At 42.1% G+C, this 21,309-nt stretch overlaps 1 protein-coding gene across 2 annotated transcripts; it reads left to right on the forward strand.

Annotated features, from left to right (window-relative positions):
- The first annotated feature begins 318 nt into the window (after positions 1–318).
- On the forward strand, positions 319–18,899 carry LOC145402239 (RNA-binding protein lark-like). 2 transcript variants are annotated; one of them, XM_080274360.1, is made up of 7 exons: positions 319–403; positions 4,509–4,724; positions 11,559–11,726; positions 12,139–12,444; positions 13,773–13,957; positions 14,306–14,332; positions 17,411–18,899. In XM_080274360.1, the coding sequence occupies exons 2-7, from the start codon at positions 4,518–4,520 to the stop codon at positions 17,439–17,441; spliced, it is 924 nt and encodes a 307-aa protein (XP_080130486.1). In that variant the 5' UTR covers positions 319–403; positions 4,509–4,517; the 3' UTR covers positions 17,442–18,899. The 2 variants fall into 2 exon arrangements, with proteins under 2 accessions (XP_080130486.1, XP_080130485.1); XM_080274359.1 differs by lacking the exon at positions 319–403 and adding an exon at positions 1,677–1,781.
- Positions 18,900–21,309: the final 2,410 nt, after the last annotated feature.

The following is a 21,309-nucleotide window of genomic DNA, read 5'->3' on the forward strand; positions in this document are numbered from 1 at the left end:
GTGTTATGGAGTATGGCTCAAAATGGGTTTTGCGCACCTGAGTAATGATGCAGGGGATAATAGACCTTACAACACTATGCAGTGAGGGTGAAAAATGAGTGCAATACGCCTCAGTGTAAGATGCCCTGTACTGAACGTGTGCGTGTGTGTGTGTGTGTGTGTGAGAGAGAGAGAGAGAGAGAAAGGTCCGCTGCTTCTCTCTCTCTCTCTCTCTTTCATCATCATCATCATCATATGCCAAGGTCAACTTCGACACTTTTCATCCGAGTTGAACCAAACTCTTGATGGAAGGGTTGAGAGTCACGCAAGTAGTGAAGATATTCGGATTTGTCAAAAAGTGGTGGAAGGCGAAGGTCACTGGACGAAATCAGTTAATCTTCGGCCTAAAATAAACCAGCAATGGGTGGGTGTTAATCCGTGTTTTCATTCTTTATTGGCTTGTTTCTTGTTTTACTTCATTTGCATTTGTTTTGTTTTACTTGTTTCTTCTTTTGCCTCTTGTTTGCTTTTACTTGTGATCACTTGCTGAACTCTATATTTTTGTCTTTTTTTTCTTTGCTTGTGTTTTATTCTGGGTTTTCGTTTTCTGTTTCTGTTTCTTCTATGTCTACATCATCATCATCTTTTTCTTCATTAGTATCATCATTATCATCATCCTCATCATCTTCATCCTCCTCCTCCTCCTCCTCCTTCTCCTCCTCCTCCTCCTCCTCATCATCATCATCATCTCCTCCTCCTTCTCTTCATCTTTTATCTTTCCTAATCTCAGTGTTCCTGGTTCAGTTTGCCTTCACTCCTATCTCTACCATTGTCGGAGCCGGTCAGAGCGTTAGACAAGATACGTTTGCTCACTGTCCCTCTTGCCCCAGAAATACAGATAAGGGAGCTGGGGGTTCAGTCGGTGGTTGCGTGTTGTTAGGAAATGAATAGGTTTTAGGAAAATTGGATTACGTTGCTTAACTCTTGTGGTTGATAGGCATTGGTCATAAGCGCCTATCTTACCCCTACCTCCCCTGCCTGTCCTGTCTCACCCCTGCTCACTCTGTACTTCTTCTCCTTACCCCTGCCTCTCCAACATAACTTCTGCTTCACCTCTGCCTCTCCAGCTTCATCTCTTCTCCTCCTCATCTCTCCTCCTGTTCACAGGCCCTTGCCTTTCCTGCTTTCCCCACATCTCCTCCCATCTTACCCAATAATTTGTAAATTAACATAAATTATTCTTTATCTACTGGACTCGAACAAGCACTAACAATTAAATGCTTTTCGAAATGTATGCAGTCATACAACTCATACTCTCATACCTATGCTCAAGGTCATTGCTTCTTTGATGGTGATATAAACGTTTTCTCTAACACCTAGCTTTCTTTGGGACATGTGATATTATGTGAACGAATTATGGTAGATATAATCAAATTAATCCCCAGTTAGGACGTGAAGTAAATAATATTTGAATTATTTTTCTTCCCATTCTCTGTTATTCATATTTCCCGCCATAATACTGCGAAGTAACTATAGTGAGTTATAATTTTACCCTACCTTTGAAGCAAGAATAATGCAGTCTTTTCATAAGTATCACTAACTGAGGAAAGTAAAATATGAATTTATTATTACCAAGATTTTAAAACATCTCTTATTTTATCTGGTGTTGATATAATGGATTCTCATTTTATCAGCCACGGTCCGCCAGCCGCCATAAAGACAAAGCTGAGGAAGGGACGCTATTTACACCTCTTGTTGGTTCCCTAGACCACGGCACTGGGGCCTGAGGAGAAAATTAATATGTAAGTGATAATTCTATAGTTTGAAGTACATAATTGCCCATGGTGAAAGGTATTTATGGGGTAATTACGGAATGAAACTTGGAGCTTTGGCGTTTGGCTGTAGTTATTTGGATTTTGACCCAGCTTCAAAGTCATTGGACGCAGCTTATTCCTTTGTCCGATTTATTTTTGTATTAATTCACAATTGTTCGATGTTTATTACAAGACAGTTTAATTTAGTCTGAACTCTATTTCGATGAGTTAGGGAAATGAAAGCGATCAGGCCATAATATTTTCATTGTAGGCTATACTGTATTTGCAATTATCAGAAGCCTGCGATGGTTTCCAACTAAAGTAGGATTTTTTGCAATTTTTTAGGATAGAAGGCAATGCAGTGGTGGGTTTAATGGCTGGCTGTGGTCGTGTGTATGCATGTTAATTTACTTTCACTCAACCTCAAAGCAGTGTCAGTGTGAGTTGCTTTTTTTTTTTTTTTTTGTAATCTCTTCCTTGATCCAAATTATTATTATTATTTGTAAATATTGGTTATTCTTTAAGTAGCAGTAATTCCATAATTTATTTGCATCTGATGTTTACTATATTTTTCTAATCACATTTGGTAGGAAAACTAAGAAAAAAGATACTAAGGGAGCTAAGCACAACATAGTGAGTGCAGGAAAAAGGGCTAGAGTTCAGGAGGTGCTGTTGAAAAGGCATTACTTCTGACAGACATATGATCTGATCTGATGATTGTTGTTTGTTGATTTGTTTTCCTGTTTATATTGTTTTGCTCCTGATGCATTTTTTTTTTTTTTCCCCCAAGCATAATGATGGAGACAATAAAACATACTAATATCTTTGAAAATTAATTGTGGCTAGCCCAACATTAAATAATAACCTTGCCTCATGTAACTTAATGTAATGTAAGCTTATGTAAACTAATGTAACTTTGTCCTAATCTTACATAAAAACGTAATGAAGCAACGTATTGTAACATGATGAAGCGATGTACTGTATACTAACGTAGCTTCGTAACCTAACCTAATTTGACCTGATAACTTAACCTGTTAAATTGCAAAAGTAGGTGATGTTCACTTGACTTTAAGAAGCAGAGAGACCTTCCAACTTCAGTTCATGTTCCTCCAGTTTGTTTTCTGTGTTTTTCTATTTGTGGTAAATGAACTTTTCCTGCTGAAAAGTTTCCTCCCAGCAGTCAAAACATTCCTTAAGCCATAACGATTGTTTCTGGCGTAATGGAAGAAAATTGTACTCAAAGGTAGATTTTGTTTCCCATTTTCGCAACTGGAGATTAGGTTTGGTTAGGTTAAGTTAAATTATTAGGTACAGCTAAGCTAGGCTAGGTTAGGTTTAGTTAAGGATAGGACTGTGCCTTCCACCATTGTGATGACAAATCAAGCAAGAGTTGACAGCGGAACAGCTAAAAACAACGGTGAAACAGATTTAACCAGGAGCGTTTATCTACCACCCCAGAAATAATTAGGGAAATGTGGCAGACTGTCAGGAAGAAGTACTGATTTGGTAAGGTGCTTTTACTGCTTGAAGTAAAGCGTATGTTTACCCAAGAGTAATTGAATTTTGGTAGATTAAAGCAAGCGTTCACCATTTGGTTCATGCAAGTGTCGGCCGTTATGCCAGAAATAACACATTGGGAAGGCAAATCATGGATGAAATCTACAGGAAAAGAACATTATCCTAAAGCAGTTGTTTACCACACTGTATGAAAAAGAAAAATGATCTGCATTATTATTACCGTATTATTTTTTCTGGTTTGGTCATATTTTTAGTGGTACCGTACTGCTAGTCCGTATCTCATCCTAGGAGAGTAACCCATTTAGTCCCATGACTTCCCCCCCCTCCCTCTCTTCTAGTCACCATCTCATTCTCCATCCTATCCCTGTTGCCAAACCTTGTCAGTATTTCTCTTAACGCTTTGAGTGATCAACGTCACAACACTCCTTTACATTTTCATTTTACTGTAATTTTTTCCACCTGGTTTGGGATTAATATCTGGCTATAAATAGAATGGTAGTAGAAGTGAATGGTTTAACCCACTAAGTCCGGAGATGTCGTTTGTGTTATATTCTTGCTATTTCCTGAAATTTTATTCAGCTAAGGACAGACTTTTCAAACTGGAGGGATTAGGTATTACATTAATAAACGCCCTCTGTAAGAAACCCCTTTGTTAAGTTGAATAATAGTAGTCAAGTAGCAACAAAAATAAGCTGTTAAGGGGTAAGTACTCTTATTAATATAATATTATTATTATAATGAAGGTGGGGGTGCTCATCATTAATTCACTCATTGTAGTGCTGCTCTCAAGTGCCTGCCTTTTCCTCTCTTCCTTCCTTTTTGCTGTTCTTCCTCTTCTGTCTTTCTTTTCCTTCTGTCTATGAGTGACACACTGAGTGACAAGCCAAATGGTTTCCTGTACACCAGGAAACCATTTTCTGTGCTGGGTGGTAACCATATAACCAGATTATTGCACCTGGTGGGTTAGTGGGCAATTAAGGTGCTTCATTGGGATTGAGCCTGTGTAGGCTTATTTCCCATGGTTGGTTGGGGTTTATTGCTTACATAATGCCACTCAGGGATAAGTGAGGCTGGTCATTCTCATCTTAGATGTCAGGACCAACTCGTCAAGCCCTAGGCTCCTACGCTTCTCTGGGGCAGCATTAGATTAGATGGTGAATGATGTATAGATGTATTTATTATTATTTCTCTCGGCAGAGTGTTAGGATGCCGGTGCGGGGCAACACGTTCAAGATCTTCGTGGGGAACCTGAGCGACCGTGTCACCAGCCAGGACATACGGGAACTGTTTGAGGCCCATGGCACGGTTGCTGAGGCAGACGTGATCAAGAACTATGGCTTCGTACACATGGAGAAGAAGGAGGAGGGCTTGTCGGCCATTGAAGCACTCAACGGACACTCTCTCCATGGCAAGGTAGGGGACCAGTTTGACCTTTGAATGTGGGGAAGATACTGGGGAGGGATACCCACAGGTGGTGGCACAGATATGACCTGGTTTTGGAGCTACCTGGTTAGGCTGAAGTCTTTTACTCCCTCTATAGCCGTCCAGGAGGAGGATAGAGGACTGCAGAAGGACCACTTTAGCTTGCAGTCCACCGGGCTTGTGTTTTCAAATGAACTTGGGGTTACTACTAAAACTTGTTTTGGGAAGTCCTTCATTATGTCATTGCCAGTTCCCAATGGTATTATTCAGCTAAGGCCATACTTACTGAACTGGAGGAGTTAGGTACAGTCAGTGAAATAACTATCTTCTCAGTTCAGTCTGAAGAAAATTTATAACTAGCAAAATACAGTAAAAACCCAGTCCCTTCTAGTGTGTGTTTCAGGTGGTTTGACTTTTCCTCTATGTATTCATCAAACCTCTCACTCAGTACATCATAACCCCATCAGTACCAGCATGCTCTCATCTAGTGGCTGCAAGAATAAACCACAAAAAGGCATCATTGGACTGAAGGGGTTAAATGAGTAGTGTTTATATAGCTAATATACTGTTAACTTGGTAGCCAAAAAAGAAGGGGGAGGGGAACTAACATTGATGGTTCATTGTTGTCAGTTCATTCACATTCGTTAACATTCTTACTGCCTCAGGGCGATTGTACTGAGTTCTTGTAATAAGGGGAGAAATGAAGGTTGTGTATGTGATTGTCCAAGAGCTCCCTTTGAAGCTGGATAAAATATTCAGAAGATACGAGAAGAGATGTCATCAGACTGAAGGGTCAAATAAGTAGTGTTTATGTAATTTACCAAACTTCTTATTTAGAGGAGATTCAAAGAGAACATTTATATATTTCGCCATATTGGAACTGTATATTTGAACTCTTTCCAGACAACTTTTGAGTGACCTGTTGAACTGGTAGTAGATGTTGCCTTCATTAAACCACCAAGCCTGGGAAGACCATTTTTATTCAGTTCTTGCCATCTGACGATTATCTTAAGCTTAGGACAGACTGTTTGAACGAGGAAGGGTAAATATAGTCTTAACAGATCCATCAAGTATTAAGCATTTTGTGAGTTTTGTCTTCACGTTGATGGTGTCTTATTTTAGTTTCGTTGGCTCACCTGCTAATGATTTTAGTAAATTGAGAAAAGTCTGTGTATTGAGGGGGTTAAAAAAATGACCAAATCTACCCAATCCAGTTTGAAAATAATTGTTCTAAGCAAAATAAAATCATCTGTCCCCCCCTGTGGCGGGGGGGACACAACCTGGCCGCACTATGGGGTGGTGCTACTACTCTGCGGCCGGGTTGTGTTAGGAAGAATACTGCCACCGTATTCCCTGCGTGTCGTAAAAGGCGACTAAAAGGGGCGGGGTGAGGGGACTAGGGACCCCCTCCTCTGTTTTTTAGTTCCTAAAAAGAGACAGGCCAGAGAAAGGGACGGGGGATGGAGTTATCCCCGTACCCTGAAGATTGGGTCTATGAATGTGCGTGGATGTAGTACAATTGAGGCTAAAAGGGAGGAGATTGGGAGAATGTTTGTGAGAAGAAAGTTGGATGTGTTAGCTTTGAGTGAAACGAAGATGAAAGGGAAGGGGGAATCTATGTTTGGAAGTGTGAATGGAAGATTGTCAGGTGTTGATAGAGGAAGGGCAAGAGAAGGTGTGGCCTTGTTAGTGAGTCCGGAAGTACAGCAGTGTGTGATTGAATGGAAGGAGGTGTCATCGAGACTGATGTGGGTGAAAGTGAAATTTGAACGTGAGTTGTGGGTGTTTGTGAGTGCATATGGGCCTGGTAGTGAAAGGGATGAACAAGAGAGGGAGTCTTTCTGGAATGATGTTGATGAGTGTCTGCAGAGTTTTGGAGCGAATGTGAATGTGGTAATGATGGGAGATCTGAATGCTAGAGTGGGAAATGTAGCAGTTGAAGGCGTAGTTGGTATGCATGGTGTGCCTGGAAGAAATGAAAATGGGGAACGAATGATAGCGATGTGTGTTGAGCGAGAGATGGTGATTGGGAATACGCTGTTTGAGAAGAAAGATATTTATAAGTATACATGGGTGAGACAGGAGGGTGGAAGGGTTGTTGATAGAGCCTTGATGGACTATGTGGTTGTGTCTAGGAATGTAATAGGAAGATTGTTGGATGTGAGAGTTCTGAGAGGGGAGGGTGGAGGTATGTCTGACCACTACCTGGTGGAGGGAAAATTAAGAGTAGGTAAGAGATGGGTGAGAGCTAGGAGGGTTAGGTGTGGCAGGGAGGTTTTGAAAGTGAGTGAGTTGGATAAAAGAGAGAAAAAGATAGAGTATCAGGAGAAATTGAAAGATGAGTGGAACGCAGTGAAAGATCGGGAAAATGGCAGTGTGGAGGAGGAATGGCAGTTGTTTAAGAGTGCTGTGGTGGGGCATGCAGAAGAGGTGTGTGGTGTGAGACGTGTGGGTGGTGGTGTAAGAAAAGGAAGTGAATGGTGGTGCGAGGAAGTAAGTATGGCTGTGGCTGAGAAGAGACGTGCATATGAAGTGTGGCTGCAGAGGAAGGATGAGATGTCATATGAAAGGTATAAGGAAAAGAGGAATAGAGCGAGAAGGGCTGTGCGTGATGCTAAAGTGGCAGCAGATGAGAGGTGGGGTAGGCGGCTGACAGAGAATTTTCAACAGAATAAGAAAATGTTTTGGAAGGAGGTGAAAAGGGTGCGAAAGGGAGAGTCTGGGAAGGAAGAACGAGTAAAAGCAGAGGATGGAAGGATGTTAATTGAGATTGATGCAGTAAGGAAGAGATGGGCAGAGTATTTTGAAAGATTGTTAAATGTAGAGGAGGAAAGGGTGGCTGAGATTGTGGCAGATAGAAGGGTGCAAGGAATAAATGTGTTGGGAGAGTTGAATGATTCTTTGATCACGAAGGAGGAAGTGGAGAAGGCAGTAAAGGAGATGAAAACAGGGAAAGCTGCAGGTATTTTTTTTTTTTTTTTTTTTTTTTTTTTTTTTTTTTTATGTGTCCGACTCTGGGCATAGGCTTCACAGCCTGCTATCAAGGCCCAGTAGTCCTCCTACATACCACACACCTCTCTACATGTCACCACTTCGGCGCTAACACCCACCGTCAATATTGAATACATGCTAGGGCTGTCTCATACAGGACTGGTGTATTGGTATTAGCGGGGGTATTTTTATGACATGTCGGCGGGTCATCTGGTAGATCAGGAAAGTCTGCTGTTATGAAATTCAAATCCTTAAACTGTTCCCTGCCCCAGCCGGGATTCGAACCTGGGTCCATCAGGACTGCAGGCCGCCTCTCTACCGATTCAGCCACCGCCACAGGATGGGTGTGCTGTGGAATGCCTGAAGGGTGGTGGAGTGACTATTGTTGACTGGTTAGTAAGATTATTGAATGTATGCTTTGAGAAAGGTATGGTGCCAATTGACTGGGCAAGTGCTTGTGTGGTCCCGTTGTATAAAGGCAAGGGTGATAAGTATGAATGTACTAGCTTTAGGGGTATAAGTCTGTTGAGTGTTGTAGGTAAAGTGTATGGTAGAGTGTTAATTATGAGAGTTAGAGAGGGTACAGAGGGAGTGATTAGTGATGAGCAGTGTGGCTTTAGGAGAGGGAGGGGATGCGTTGATCAGGTGTTTGCTGTGAGACAAGTGTGTGAAAAGTATTTAGCGAAAGGCAAGGATGTGTTTTGGGCATTTATGGATTTAGAGAAAGCGTATGATAGAATTGATAGGGAGGCTTTGTGGACTGTTTTAAGATTGTATGGACTTGATGGTAGGTTACTAAAAGAGGTGAAAAGTTTTTATGTAAATAGTAGAGCGTGTGTAAGAGTGGGAAATGCTGTGAGTGATTGGTTTCCCGTGAGAGTGGGGCTGCGACAGGGATGTGTGATGTCGCCTTGGTTGTTTAATATTTACATGGATGGTGTTGTAAGGGAGGTGAATGCAAGAGTTTTAGGTGGTCTGAGTCTGGTAAATGTTGATGGAGGAGAGTGGAATCTGAAGCAGCTGCTGTTTGCTGATGATACTGCACTGGTGACTGATTCAGAGGAGAGATTGAGACAGTTGGTAGAGGAGTTTGGAAGGGTGTGTGAAAGGAGGAAATTGAAAGTAAATGAGAATAAGAGTAAAGTGATGAAGTGTACGAGGTTGGTAGATGGTAGGGGGATGAATATAGTTTTGAATGGTGAGTTGCTTGAGGAGGTAGATTGTTTTAAATATCTAGGGTCACATGTTGCTGTGGATGGAAGAATAGATGCAGAAGTGAAGTTTAGAATAAATGAAGTAGGAAAGGTGCTGGGAGGAATGAAAAAAGTGTTTAAATATCGTTCGCTTAGAATGGATGTAAAGAGAAGGCTGTATGAGGGTGTTGTGGTACCGACTGCGTTATATGGGGCTGAAACATGGAATATGGGTGTAGCAGAGAGGAAAAGTTTGAATGTAATGGAGATGAGATGTCTGAGGAGTATGTGTGGAGTGACGCGTATGGATCGAGTGCGAAATGATGAAGTGCGAAGGAGAACTGGAGTTGTTCGGGAGATGGCTGGTAGAGTTGAGCAGAGGGTGTTGCAATGGTTTGGGCATATGGAGAGAATGGATAATGAGTGATTGGTGAAAAAAATAACTAGATCTGATGTGAGAGGTGTAAGACTGAGAGGAAGACCACGAATAGGATGGATGGACAGTGTGAAGAGAGCGCTGGATGCGAGAGGGATGTCTGTTGAGCAAGGAAGAGTGGCTGTGCGTGACAGAAATAAATGGAGAGAAATTGTGAATGAATAAGTGATGACGCAGCCCTGAGGGGATATTCTCCCGCATTTGGTCTGATCAGCTAGTCAGGTCAGGTGCGGGTAAGGGGATGGGTCTGTTATGATGTGGCAGGGGTAAACCAGTTCTGCTGTCGGGCCCTGCTGTGGATGTCACTGCTTGCATTGCGCAGTTGACCCTTGTGCGGTGTGATGCGGTGAGGATCTGTCCGTTCTCCCCTTTGGGGCTAAGATGCGAATGAATGTGTTTGAATGGATGAGTAAATGGAGAGTGAGTCGTCCTGTCTCGGCTACCTCCCTTTCCTTGGGGGAAGCAGCCTAGGTATATAGATAGATAGTAAAAAAATAAATAAATAAATAAATAAAAGTGTTAGGTAATAAAAACACCTGGTAGCACTAATAAACTCAAAGAATGTCACCTGCATTCAAGAGGTTTAATATTCTCTTAGGGATCTGTCCTCCGATGAATGAAATTGTCTGGTAGCAACGAGAATGATAAAGCAAGTCTTAGATAATCCCCCCCCCCCCCATTTAATCCACAGTTAAGTATAAAAAGTTATGTGCTGAAAGCTTAATTTTTGCCTGAAAATTTGGCTAGCCAGGTTGTCCACATTTGCAGTACCAGTTATTTGGGAAAATTTTGACATTTGGGAACATGTAATGAGAAGGGAATTTTCTTGTTAACCCCAACTGCTGGCAAGCAGTGGCCCCTGTAGGTCCATCCTGTGCGTTGAATCATTGCTCCCTCGTGGCAAACAGTGCCTTTCCACAGTGAGGCATGGGGAGGAGTGTAGGTTTGGTTCCTGGATGGACACTGCATTTGCATCTCACCACTCAGTCATTGTGGGCATCATAGCAGGCTCCACATCGCCCTGTTATCTGGTTATCACGTAATGTAAATGGTTTCCTGGGTTACAGGAAATCATTAGGCTTGTCACTTGGTGTATTACCACCTGTGGTGGTAAGTAGAATAATAGTGACAAAGGAAGGAAGAAATAGGAAAAGAGTCAGGCAGACAGAAAAAATGTTAAAGGTGAAAGACGAGGTTAGCAGCACTAAATCAAATGAGTGGATGATGGTTGCCATCACCTGACATTAGAATGGACTAAGAAATTGCATCCTTGAGCTGAAAGGTTGATGTATTGAACCAATTATATTATTAATATTATTATTATTTTTAGGTTTTATTACTGTTGTCATTTCTTTTCTCTGCCACCACCTGGTCATTTTTTTCAGCTTATAAATTTTTACAAAAGGGCAGGATGTATTAGACTTTTTGAGGGAGAAGGGCTTGGTACTGTATGAGTATATCCATAGTAAACCCTGTCAGTGATTGAGGCCTTTCCATAGGTGAATGATATTGTCTGGTAGCAGCGAGATGGAACAAAAAAGAACATGACCAAATGTAGTTTTGGGGGTTAGCTGATGCGCATGGATAAGTTGGGTGGGAGGGAGACATAGGATAGAGTTTCGGTTTATTTCTCTACCGTTCTGGGCTGCGCAGAACCCATCGTCCCCTGTGAAGGCCAAAAAGTTAAGGAGAAACTAATAAATACAGTATGATCTCACTGTAACGGACTAACTGGGGCCCAAACCGTTCAGATAATAGCGACATCTGGCCTTTCCCCTGCTATCCCGGACTTTTTCCAATTTATCAGACATTGGTCCGGATCACACTAACGGTTTTTAAACTGTTTTCACTACCACTGCAGTACTGTACTGTATTGTACCTTCACTACAATAATCAAATGGTATAATATATATAATAATATTGTACTGTACACTGATTAACATATCTTTTATTTACCTTATTTTGGTGAACATACCTGAAGTGGTCAGGCAGTCCGGACTGCTTCTGGCTTTATCAAATTTTTTCCGTTATATAGGAATTTGGTCCGGTAGCTCCTCGATTCCGATAAAAGCAAATTCCCGTCAATTGAAGTCCATTATATATATATCTAGGTTTTACTGTACGTCCTTTATTCTGTGTCACCATTCCACCCAGCCCATTCACTTGTCTCACTCAGCCACTTTAATACATAGGTTTTTCTTGTAGACGATGGTTGTGGAGGCATCAACAGGAGCACGCAAAGGAAGTAACCTGAAGAACAAGATATTTGTGGGCAATGTTCACAAGGACTCAAAACTGGAGGAGCTCAAGTCATTGTTTGAGGTGTACGGCACAGTGGTGGAAGCAGACATCCTCAACAGCTATGCCTTTATTGTGAGTACAGAGCCGTGTTTGACCCTCCCCCCCCCTCTCTCTCAGGAAATTTTGATCTCCAGCCATAACACCTAAAAAAGCAGGTAAAGCGTGATTGGCTGCTTGTATATTTTGTGCCCATTTATTTCTGTATCACTCTAGTTGTTTTACCTTAATGACACGGATTTTCATCCCTTTACATGTAATATCCAGTACTGTAGTTCATTGGCAGGAAATGACATTGCTGCAGGTCTGCATGCTTTTCAAAACAGTTCATCATGGAGCATCTTATTCCAGTGTTAATCCATTGTTACAACTCAGCATTCGAGATGGAGAGATGGTGATTTTAGGCTGGGTCAACGTTATTATTTATAAAAAAAAAAAAAAAAAGCATTTATATTTTTTACTTACTTATTTATTTCTGTATCACTAGCACATGGAAGATGAGGACCAAGCCAAACGGGCCATCCGTGAGCTGGACGGATACGAGTTGCATGGTCTTCGTCTGCGTGTCCAGGAGTCAACATCCACAGTACGGCAGCAGGCAGGCATGGGCAACCCCGACACATGCTACCGGTGTGGCTCAGCTGGTCACTGGTCAAAGGAGTGTCCCAGGGACAGTCGTGGCCGTTTCATGGAGAGGGAAAGGGGCAGGTTTGGTGCTGGTGGGGGCAGATATGACCCTTACCCCCCACCGCCACCTCCCTCCTATGCCAGGGACCGCATGATTCGATACAGGGTCTGTGGATTTGTCAGCCATTTTTGTATTATTGTTAATCATCTGATTTTATACTTTGGCATTTGCTGTACATCAGAACTTGCAATTTTTGTTGTTACAGCTACAACTTGTAACTTTAGGGTTGTCCTAACTGATGCTATATACTGCTGAATCAGTACCGATATTTTGCATCAGAATTGACAAATTAGTTATGAGAACAGGAGTTTGATCATTGTCTAGCCTGCACGTGTGAATGTTGCATACCGGTACTTAAAAATGTGTAGCTTAATGAATCAGTTGTTCTAGTACATAGCACTATACCTAACAGTGCCATGAACACTGGTAGCTTGGCCTTGGTCCTGATTTCCTTTTTTTCCCCTTCCCTTAATGCCCCCCTCCCCCTTATCAAAAACTCTCTATAAAACTGCTATATCTGCTCCTACTTTGGATAAGTTTGGATTTGGAGAAAGTTGTTGCCATTAGTCAGAAAATATGATGAAACGGTTCTAGATGCTTTATGGTGGATACAAGTTTTTGATTAGCATATCCATAAATGCTTAACCATTATTCCAGATATCTTAAGACCATATTCCATTTAGGTAACTTTTCCACAGGGAGTGATCATGAGAGTCTGAGCTAACCATAACACAGTTCCTGGCCCCTCCAGATGATATTACAGTATGTATGGTAGGATAGACTTTTCTCTCAGGAGGGGTTAGATATAAGCTTCATTAACCCTTTCAGTACTAGAGATCCTTTCAGAGCTGAGTTGTTGTGGATTAACCCTGGTATGTCTGACTGAACAGACTCTTCAACCACAGGCAAGCAATTGCCCCTGCATGGTTATCCTAGTGGTAGACTGTCTCGCTACAGGGAGGAGTGTGGAAGTTTGGTTCCTGGATGGACATTTACATCTCCACCCAGTTTACAAGGGTGGCGTAATAGGCTCCACATCACCCCATTATTTAGTTATATAGTAACCTTTCACTTAGTGGTAGCCTATTAAAGTGAAAAGATACATCATCAGGTGGAATGGGTTTAATGCTTGCTTCCTGTCACTGCTATGCCAACTTTCACTAATAATCATCTGAACTGCCCTGCCTGTCTTCCTGGTGTTAGAGGGATGCAGTCTGTGGTGGCATTGATGTGAGCATGGGAACTACCCAGTTATACAAACATCCCCAAAGCCCCTCCCCATACCCAGAAAGGCAGGTGGTGGACTGCAGAATGGCAGCTTTTTGCCTGCAACTTAGGAGATCATGTTCACAAACCTGGGGTTACTGCAGCCACTGCAGTAAATAAAGGTCTTCCAGTGTAAAATGTTTGACCATCCTTCATGTCCCCTTCAGGAATTTGAGATGTTCGACCGCTACGACCGCTACTCATACGAGGATCGGCTGTACGAGCGTCGGTATGGGGACCACCTACCGCCACCGCCCCCTATGCTGGATGACATCTATGAGCGCCGCCTCCCTCCCCTCCCACCACCACATATGGACTACATCAGATACGGCAGACGTTCACCACCTCCACGGTCAGTCTCCCAAGGGCCTTTATATTCATGTGTGGTTACCCCCCCCCCTACCACCACCACCATCACACCTTGTTATTGCCTTCTTGACACTACCGCACCCTGCCTGCAATTGGGATAAAGAAACAGGATATGATAATAATGATGGTTATTAACATACTGATCATGGGAATTCTGTGCCCCAGCAGTTTTATTTAATTTAGGGTGGGGACTGAAGAGGGAGGCTGCCAGAGATGAAGCAGCCTGGTGAGCTGCCATTAAGTGACCAAGGCCAATGCATGCAAGCATGTTGGAGCCTTTATAAATGACACGACTATGCGATTATTATTAACAGTACTTTTTGTCTTGCAGGTACCCTCCTCCACCAACCTTGCGTGGGTAAGTACCAACCTTCTGTCTGTGGCTGTAGGAATTTCTAAGGTTCTGTGGGAAGAATAATAGGATATATCAGTAGGTATGTGTGAGTAAGAGGATGATCTTATTTAAAGTTAAGGATGGTGGAGCTCTTCATTTGGCTCAGGATGAAGTTGAATGATCTTTTGTACACACACACACACACGCATGCACATTTTTTCCAGAGGTAGATGGACTTTCTTTTTTCTTTTTTCTTTTTATAGGATTAAGATGGTGGAAGGTTTCATTTACTAAACTAAGGTTGCATTAGGAATGGGGGACTTCCACCTTTTTGCCTTGTGGAGATGGATGATAACAGGGATGAAAATAAGTGTATGAAACCGGACGCAGCATCACCTATGCCTCCATTGCATTTTCCCGTAGCATGTGTGAAATAATCTTTTAATCATTTTTCCTTTTCAGGTGTAAAAGTGCTTTGTGTGTCATTTATTTTCACATGTTTTCCTGAAATTTTAAAATAATGTAGAATCAGCTGTGTGCAGTAGTAATTAACATTGATTTTAGTTGTACTTTATTTCTAAGTTACAATGTTTGTTGACCTTTTCAGTAAAGTGACATCCTTTTATTCTTGCTGTCCCCTCAGGTATTATTCAATGCTCATACTGAAGAGGTTAGATATATTCTCCCATTAATGTTCAGTCTGGTGGCTCCTCCCCTTCCCTTTCCATTTTTTTGCCAGATTTTATCCACCTCACAGTAGATGTCTGGTGCTGAAAGGGTTACACAAGTGGCTGGTGTTGCTTCTGTTCATGCTTGTGGGTGCGATGATAACATAACCTGACTTGGCTAACACAGAGGCTGCGTTTGAGGAGTGACTCTGGCCCAGTATCTGTCGCCATGTATTCACGCCTGTGTGTCCAGTCCCTCGCACCTCTGATCCTGTCACTCATTGATTATACCCGACAGATTGACACGTTTAAGTCTAGTCCAGTTCCGCTTCATTCTCTTCATAAAATACTCTTCCCATTAATCAGTATGTTTCTAGTACAGTATATGTAAGTAATCTCTAGCTGTTTGCAGAATTGCTTTCTACCTGATTAGTCACCTTAGTAATAAATCTAGAAATAGCTTCTCATGAAAGCCACCTTTACTTTTCCACCTGTTAATAGTATCACAACTGGCTGATTTAGCATGAGAGTAGGTACACTGCATCAGCATTACCCAGCAGTAGAGGCCCCTCCACCTTCACGAACCAAACTAGGCAGACTCCTGTGATGTGTGGCAGTGAAATGTGACCAGTAAAGCAAAAGGATGGTGGTCATATATGAGCAATGTCGGCTTGATGGGCAGGCTGGATAGTGCAGTATTAAAGGACCAGTTCAGTGTAAAGTTTAATAGTGATGTGAGTTGAATGATGTTACTGAGTTGTAGGGATTGATGAAGGAGAGTTGACTTTGTGAGAATGGTTTTGGATGTTAATGTAAAAGGCCAAATGTCAAGGGGCAAACCAGAGAGGACATGGAGTGAGGTCTTGCATAACCAGAGATGGCGTAGAAGATTGAGCAGCTATTATGTGACCAAGGGTTATACATGCTATCATGGCTAAGGTCTTTGAAAGTAAAATGAAGATTGCTTAATATTAGTCACAACACAGCAGTTGTCAAAGACCTGGATATGCTGGTTGGGTGCATAAGAAAATATGAAGTGAGGCAGAGTTGGGACAGGGAGACCAGAACAGGAAAATGGGTGAGTGGAAGAGGGAGGGGAGTGATTGAGAATATGAGAGAAGCAAGGCTGAGGGTAATGCAGAAGGGGCTTTGTATGCAGTGTGGGAAAGTGAAGGGAAAAGGAGTGGCGTGACCACAGATATGTAAGAGAAGCAGCTTGGACACATCTGCCATATTGACATCTTCAGGAAGGAACAAAGAAATGGAGAGGATGATAATTATAGTGAAGGATAGAGCTGGGTAAGAAGTGTGTGCGTGTGTTGCAAGATGGTGGAGACTGAAGGTGGGTAAAATGACACTAAAAACAAGTATATAGAAGGGAACTTAATACTGCAATGTTGCAGGAGTTAATATAATTGCAGATGCTGGTTTTGGTAGGTTATGAACGGTTAGGTATGATGCAGGCAAGAACTTTAGTTAACTTCTGAGATAGTGAAGTTACATAACCTGAATGTCGTTAGCTCCTCTCACCTTCCTTGTTCCCCGTTGTCAGAAGTGATAAACAGAGACTGGCATAAGAAATAGTGGCTGTGGGTCTGTGGACTGCCATAAGGGTTTCTCTTACAAGTAACAGCCTGTCACAGATCTTCCCAGGTCACATTGCCTTTCACCTCCTGACCCGAATGGGTACATGTAAGCAAAGCCAAGGCTACTGATGAACTGTTTAGTGTTGGGGTAGGAGTGATGAAGTGATCACAGTGGGAGATGACGAGCATACTGGGGTGTCAGATCTTGGGTGGGATTTTCAAGCATACAGAACCCTATTTATGATTGACTCCCTGTCATAGCTTAACGTTTGTTTCTGCAAGAACATCCAAGAATTGGGGAAGATTCTGCAATACCCTTAACGTCTTTTTCTTGTAGAAAACTGATATAACCTTTGGTAGTTTTTCCTCATAACTAAGATTTGGATTGGAACAGGAGACTTGTAAGACTGCACTCCTTTCCTTGTCATTCCTGCGAAAACATATGATTATGGCAGGAACTTCATAGTAAATGTTTAAGAAAGTTGATGCTGCTGAGGAAATGTGTGGGTAATTAAGAAGAGGTTAGTGAGTTAAGAGTACTTGCCTTGTGCTGTATTGATACCTTTTATGTAAATTTCAGGATATAAGAGGGCAAAATTGAGATGGTTGCTTGTAGCATAGGTGGTGGTGTTAGCATTTCTGACTTCAGAATAGCATGAATATTAAGCATCTTAAGAGAACATGCAGCACAGTACTTTTTCAGTATACTAGTAAATTAAAAAGTCAGAAGTATCCATATAGTGTTTGGTGGGGGCCTCCTGCTGAGTGTGTTAGTGTTGGTGCAGGTGTTAGGATGGAGGGAGAGCAGTGCAGGCAACTAATGACCCTCCCTCCTTTACTACCGGCAGTTACAGCCCCCCGGCCCGCCGCCCATACTAAACCGTGCGCGCTGCAACGACGGGGGGCCTCGCTTGCCCGCGTCGTCCGTCGCCGCCGCAGTATCTCGATAACTTAGCGTCCGCGTCGGATCCTTGAGACATCCCCGGCGTTGAGTCCTGGTCAAGTGGTGCCGGCCGTCATGTGTGAGGTGTCAGATCGTAGCGTGCCGGTGCTGTCCCGACTAACTCTCGCCTGACACCCAAGATGGGCATTATGCAAGACCTTTGTGTGATTTTATCATTTACTACCTGGTAGCATTGGGGCATTGCTTTGCCATGCAAGTTGTCTGCCCTGCCAAATTGATAGCTACCACCCTCTTCCATTCTTTTCTGTCATTTCTCTTACATGTCCTCCTTTCATCATCACTTGTCTCCTTTCTCCTTCCTCCATCCCTATATATTCCTCATGTTTCTTACTTTTCTCAGGTGAAATGGTAACCAGAAATTGATTTGGCTGGGTAGGCAGTTGGTTAATTCTGTTTTTTTATTTATTTATTTTTTTTTTTACTGCATGATAACGACCACCAGTGGACTGGCAGCTGGAAGTGACTAAGGCTTTAGTAGTTTTCGGGAAGGTGTTTTGTTAGAAGTAAAAGAACTTAGTGATAAAGTTCCGTGTTAAAAAAAGGAATTTTTAATTGAGTGGACAGCTTATACACTCTAGTCAAAATTTACCCAGTTATTGAAGATTAGGCTGTTCACTTAACCTAAGTTGTAAATATTTCTTCTTGGTCAAGAAGTGACCCTCTGAGTGGTGACTTTAGGACACTGGAGCAGATTATTTTCATCATCCCTACTCTGATGACTTAATTTATTCTTGTTACCTCCAGATAGTTCTAGTTCACGTAACGGGAAACTTGAAGTGAATAGGTTTGAATCAGTCATCATCATTATCCAGATCTTTTTTCCCATCCAAGAATGGGGTGAGGATGGATCGAAAGAGAGCTAGGAAACCGGTAGAGGGAGAATCAGTCTCCATTACCTCCCTTCGCTATCAAAGTGTATCCACAGGTGAATCATTTGCAAGGTAGTGGCAAGAACAGAAAGTCATCATCAGGGTAAGGGTTTATAATTTTATAGTGATTTTTTTCAAGGAGAAAGACCAGGAACACTGGGAATGGGTTGAGGAGTCTATGTGGAAACCCAGTTAGGAATTGAAGCAAATTGTTTACAAATCAGCAGAAGGTTCAGAGTAGTTAACCTTCATTATATTGCCTTAATGTCCAAGGTGAGAGTTACAAAGCAGTCACCATTGTATAGTTTATATATATGATCCAGATGTGCATATATATGATGCAGATGTGCAAAAGCAATGCCTCTCAGCTTGGCTGCTGGAGTTCTTGGGTGATTTCAACAGTAAGATTTTTTTTAAATAAGTACAGTATATATATATACTTGTATGTATTATAGTAAGCACTGTACCTTCATTGTTAAGGAATTACAAATAAAAGCATTGATAATGCAGGTACATGTGGTTTTATTTATCCACTGCTTCTTTTAGCTAAACTTAACGTTCCTTGGTTTGACCATCTTGTACGTAAATTAACCTCACCCAGTCCATTAGTGGAAGGAAAGACAAAGATAATATAGTTAACCAGGGGGATTATGATGGCCAGTGAGTGTGAGTGACTCCATTATGCCCCCCTCCCGTCCTATGTTTTTTTTTAGCTACTGATTAGTGATATAGTTTTCTTTTTCAGCCATGGCCACCAGTACTTTAGAACCACAGCATTCTTAAATTTGTTATGTTAAACTTTTTCAGATGAATCGGTAGTGTTGTAAGTACAATACCAATGTTTAGTGACAAAAGAGGGAAGTATCAGGTGGAGTCACTCAAGGAAACTCGGTGAATGGTGTTATAAGCCTTGATTCAGAAGAGGAAATGGACAACAGTCATCATGGAGCAGGTAAACACTCATTCACTGGAAGATGCTGCAGCTGGAGGTGGCCCATAAGGACCTACTAGATAATGGGGTGATATGGAGCCTTCTGTGGTGCCCCAGGTAACTGAGTGGAGAGATGCAAATGTGTCATCCATCCAGGAACCAAATCTTCACACTTTTCCCTGCACCATGCTGTTGCTGCGTGCTTTCAGCCACAAGGAAACACTGGATCACTGCAAGGTATGACCCTGCAGGAGCAGGTGCTTGTTAGAGGTTGATGGGTCTTGGCCAGCCTGAATGGGCTTGATCAACTACAGTAACTGGGTATTCTGATGATAGTTATTCTGCTTTTTTTCTGAAAGAATTTGCAGTTCTTGGGAAGATGATAACAAATACAGTACGATGATGATGGCAGCGAAGACGACAGTGACGATTATGATGCAGGTCAAAAGAAGAGAGGATGGGCAGTGAGAGAAGTTAGGAGGTTGCTGCTGGCACTGACAGAGACGAGGAGGTAAATAGGGATGAGGCAGGCAAGTCATTTAGTTTTTAACACATGCAGAGAATCGAACATTTCCATTATCAGAGAAAGATTAAGATCCAGACCCCTTTAGCTAACTGAAAGATGCAGAAGGAGCACCACCACCACCATGACCACCCTTCACCTTATTTCCAACTTTCACAAATAAAGTGGGCAGAATCGTCTTTTTCATAATCGCCACCACCTTCTTTCTCAGTTTCACAGAAATGGAGTACAGAAGCCAGAAACAGGAAATAGAGGACATAACGAAGGGAAAAACTAAAATTATAGTATGTCCATTGAAAATGCATCATTCTTGCATCTATGAGGGATGCAGTGGCCAAAATTGGTAGAGAGGCCACCTGCAGTCCTAATGGATCCAGGTTTGAATCCTGGCTGGGGGCAGGGAACATAATAAAATTCTGCATTTTGTTAAAGCATATCGGTACCTCATTAATCAACCAGAAGACACGGTGACATGTAAAGCACCTCTGCTATTACCAATACACCAGTCATTTATGAGAAAGCCCTAGCTAATCAACGGTGGGTGGGTGTCTGCCGAAGTGGTGACATGTGGAGGTGGATGGTATGTAGGGCTACTTGACCTTGGGAACAGGTTGTAAAGCCTGTGCCCATAACCAGACACACACACATGCACATTTCACACCTCAAGGCCCGTTCATGCAATAAGTAGATAGTTGTGATGTACTGTGGTGGACAATGCATAGAAAAGTAGGTAGTTGGGTAGGTATGGATCATCAAGTTGGAGGAGGTTTATGGATTCAAGTGAATAACTTGCCTGATTGGAAGAGTGTAGAGAATTTGTTGCTATGGAAGTAAAGGAAGGACTAGAAATGAAAGTACAAAAATAAATGTGTAATTTGTGTGTAGGGAGTTTGTTGCTATAGAAGTGAAGAATGAAACAACTACAAAATGAATACGTAGATGAACACTAGTACCATCCCTGCACCTGATTAATGCTCTAGCTTGTTCTGGAGTTGATACTGGGACCATGTGAAAGTTCAAAGTTGCCCTTGGGTAAACAAAGGCACTGCTGACATTGCTTGTGATTTCACTACTAAGCAACAATTTAAGACAATTTTGAGTTGATTCTAGACGCTGTTGTTATCCACCCATCAAGAAGTCTAACAGATCACAGTGGACTGTAACATGTGATGCCTGGTAGTTTCTTGGCTGGGATCATTGACCAACTTTCCAAGAGATGGTAGAACCAAGGATATGTAGGCTAGTGTCAGTGGTAGTCTAGTTAGTGATCCTGGCTTGCATAGCTCTGATGACGGATGAGGGTCCTAGATTTTGACTTGTGTAGGATAGTATTAGTTTTGTGGTGTGTATGATGTGTTTGTGTCTATTGTGCGTATGTATGTGCTGTGGATATGTAGACTATTAGAGGCCCCACTATGTATTCATCGAAATTTGGGAAGATACATGACTCCCTTGGTAAT

This window comes from Coenobita brevimanus, chromosome 57 (genome assembly GCF_032717465.1).
Source record: "Coenobita brevimanus isolate Jiangsu-jjx chromosome 57, ASM3271746v2, whole genome shotgun sequence".
NCBI classification, from domain to species: Eukaryota; Metazoa; Arthropoda; class Malacostraca; order Decapoda; family Coenobitidae; genus Coenobita; species Coenobita brevimanus.

Excerpts from the sequence above, each read along its gene's own strand:
- LOC145402239 (XM_080274360.1), top strand. The coding sequence starts at position 4,518 with ATGCCGGTGCGGGGCAACACGTTCAAGATCTTCGTGGGGAACCTGAGC. Across the intron at positions 4,725-11,558 it reads GACACTCTCTCCATGGCAAG|ACGATGGTTGTGGAGGCATC; the intron begins GTAGGGGACCAG and ends TTTTTCTTGTAG. Across the intron at positions 14,333-17,410 it reads CCTCCACCAACCTTGCGTGG|TTACAGCCCCCCGGCCCGCC; the intron begins GTAAGTACCAAC and ends TACTACCGGCAG.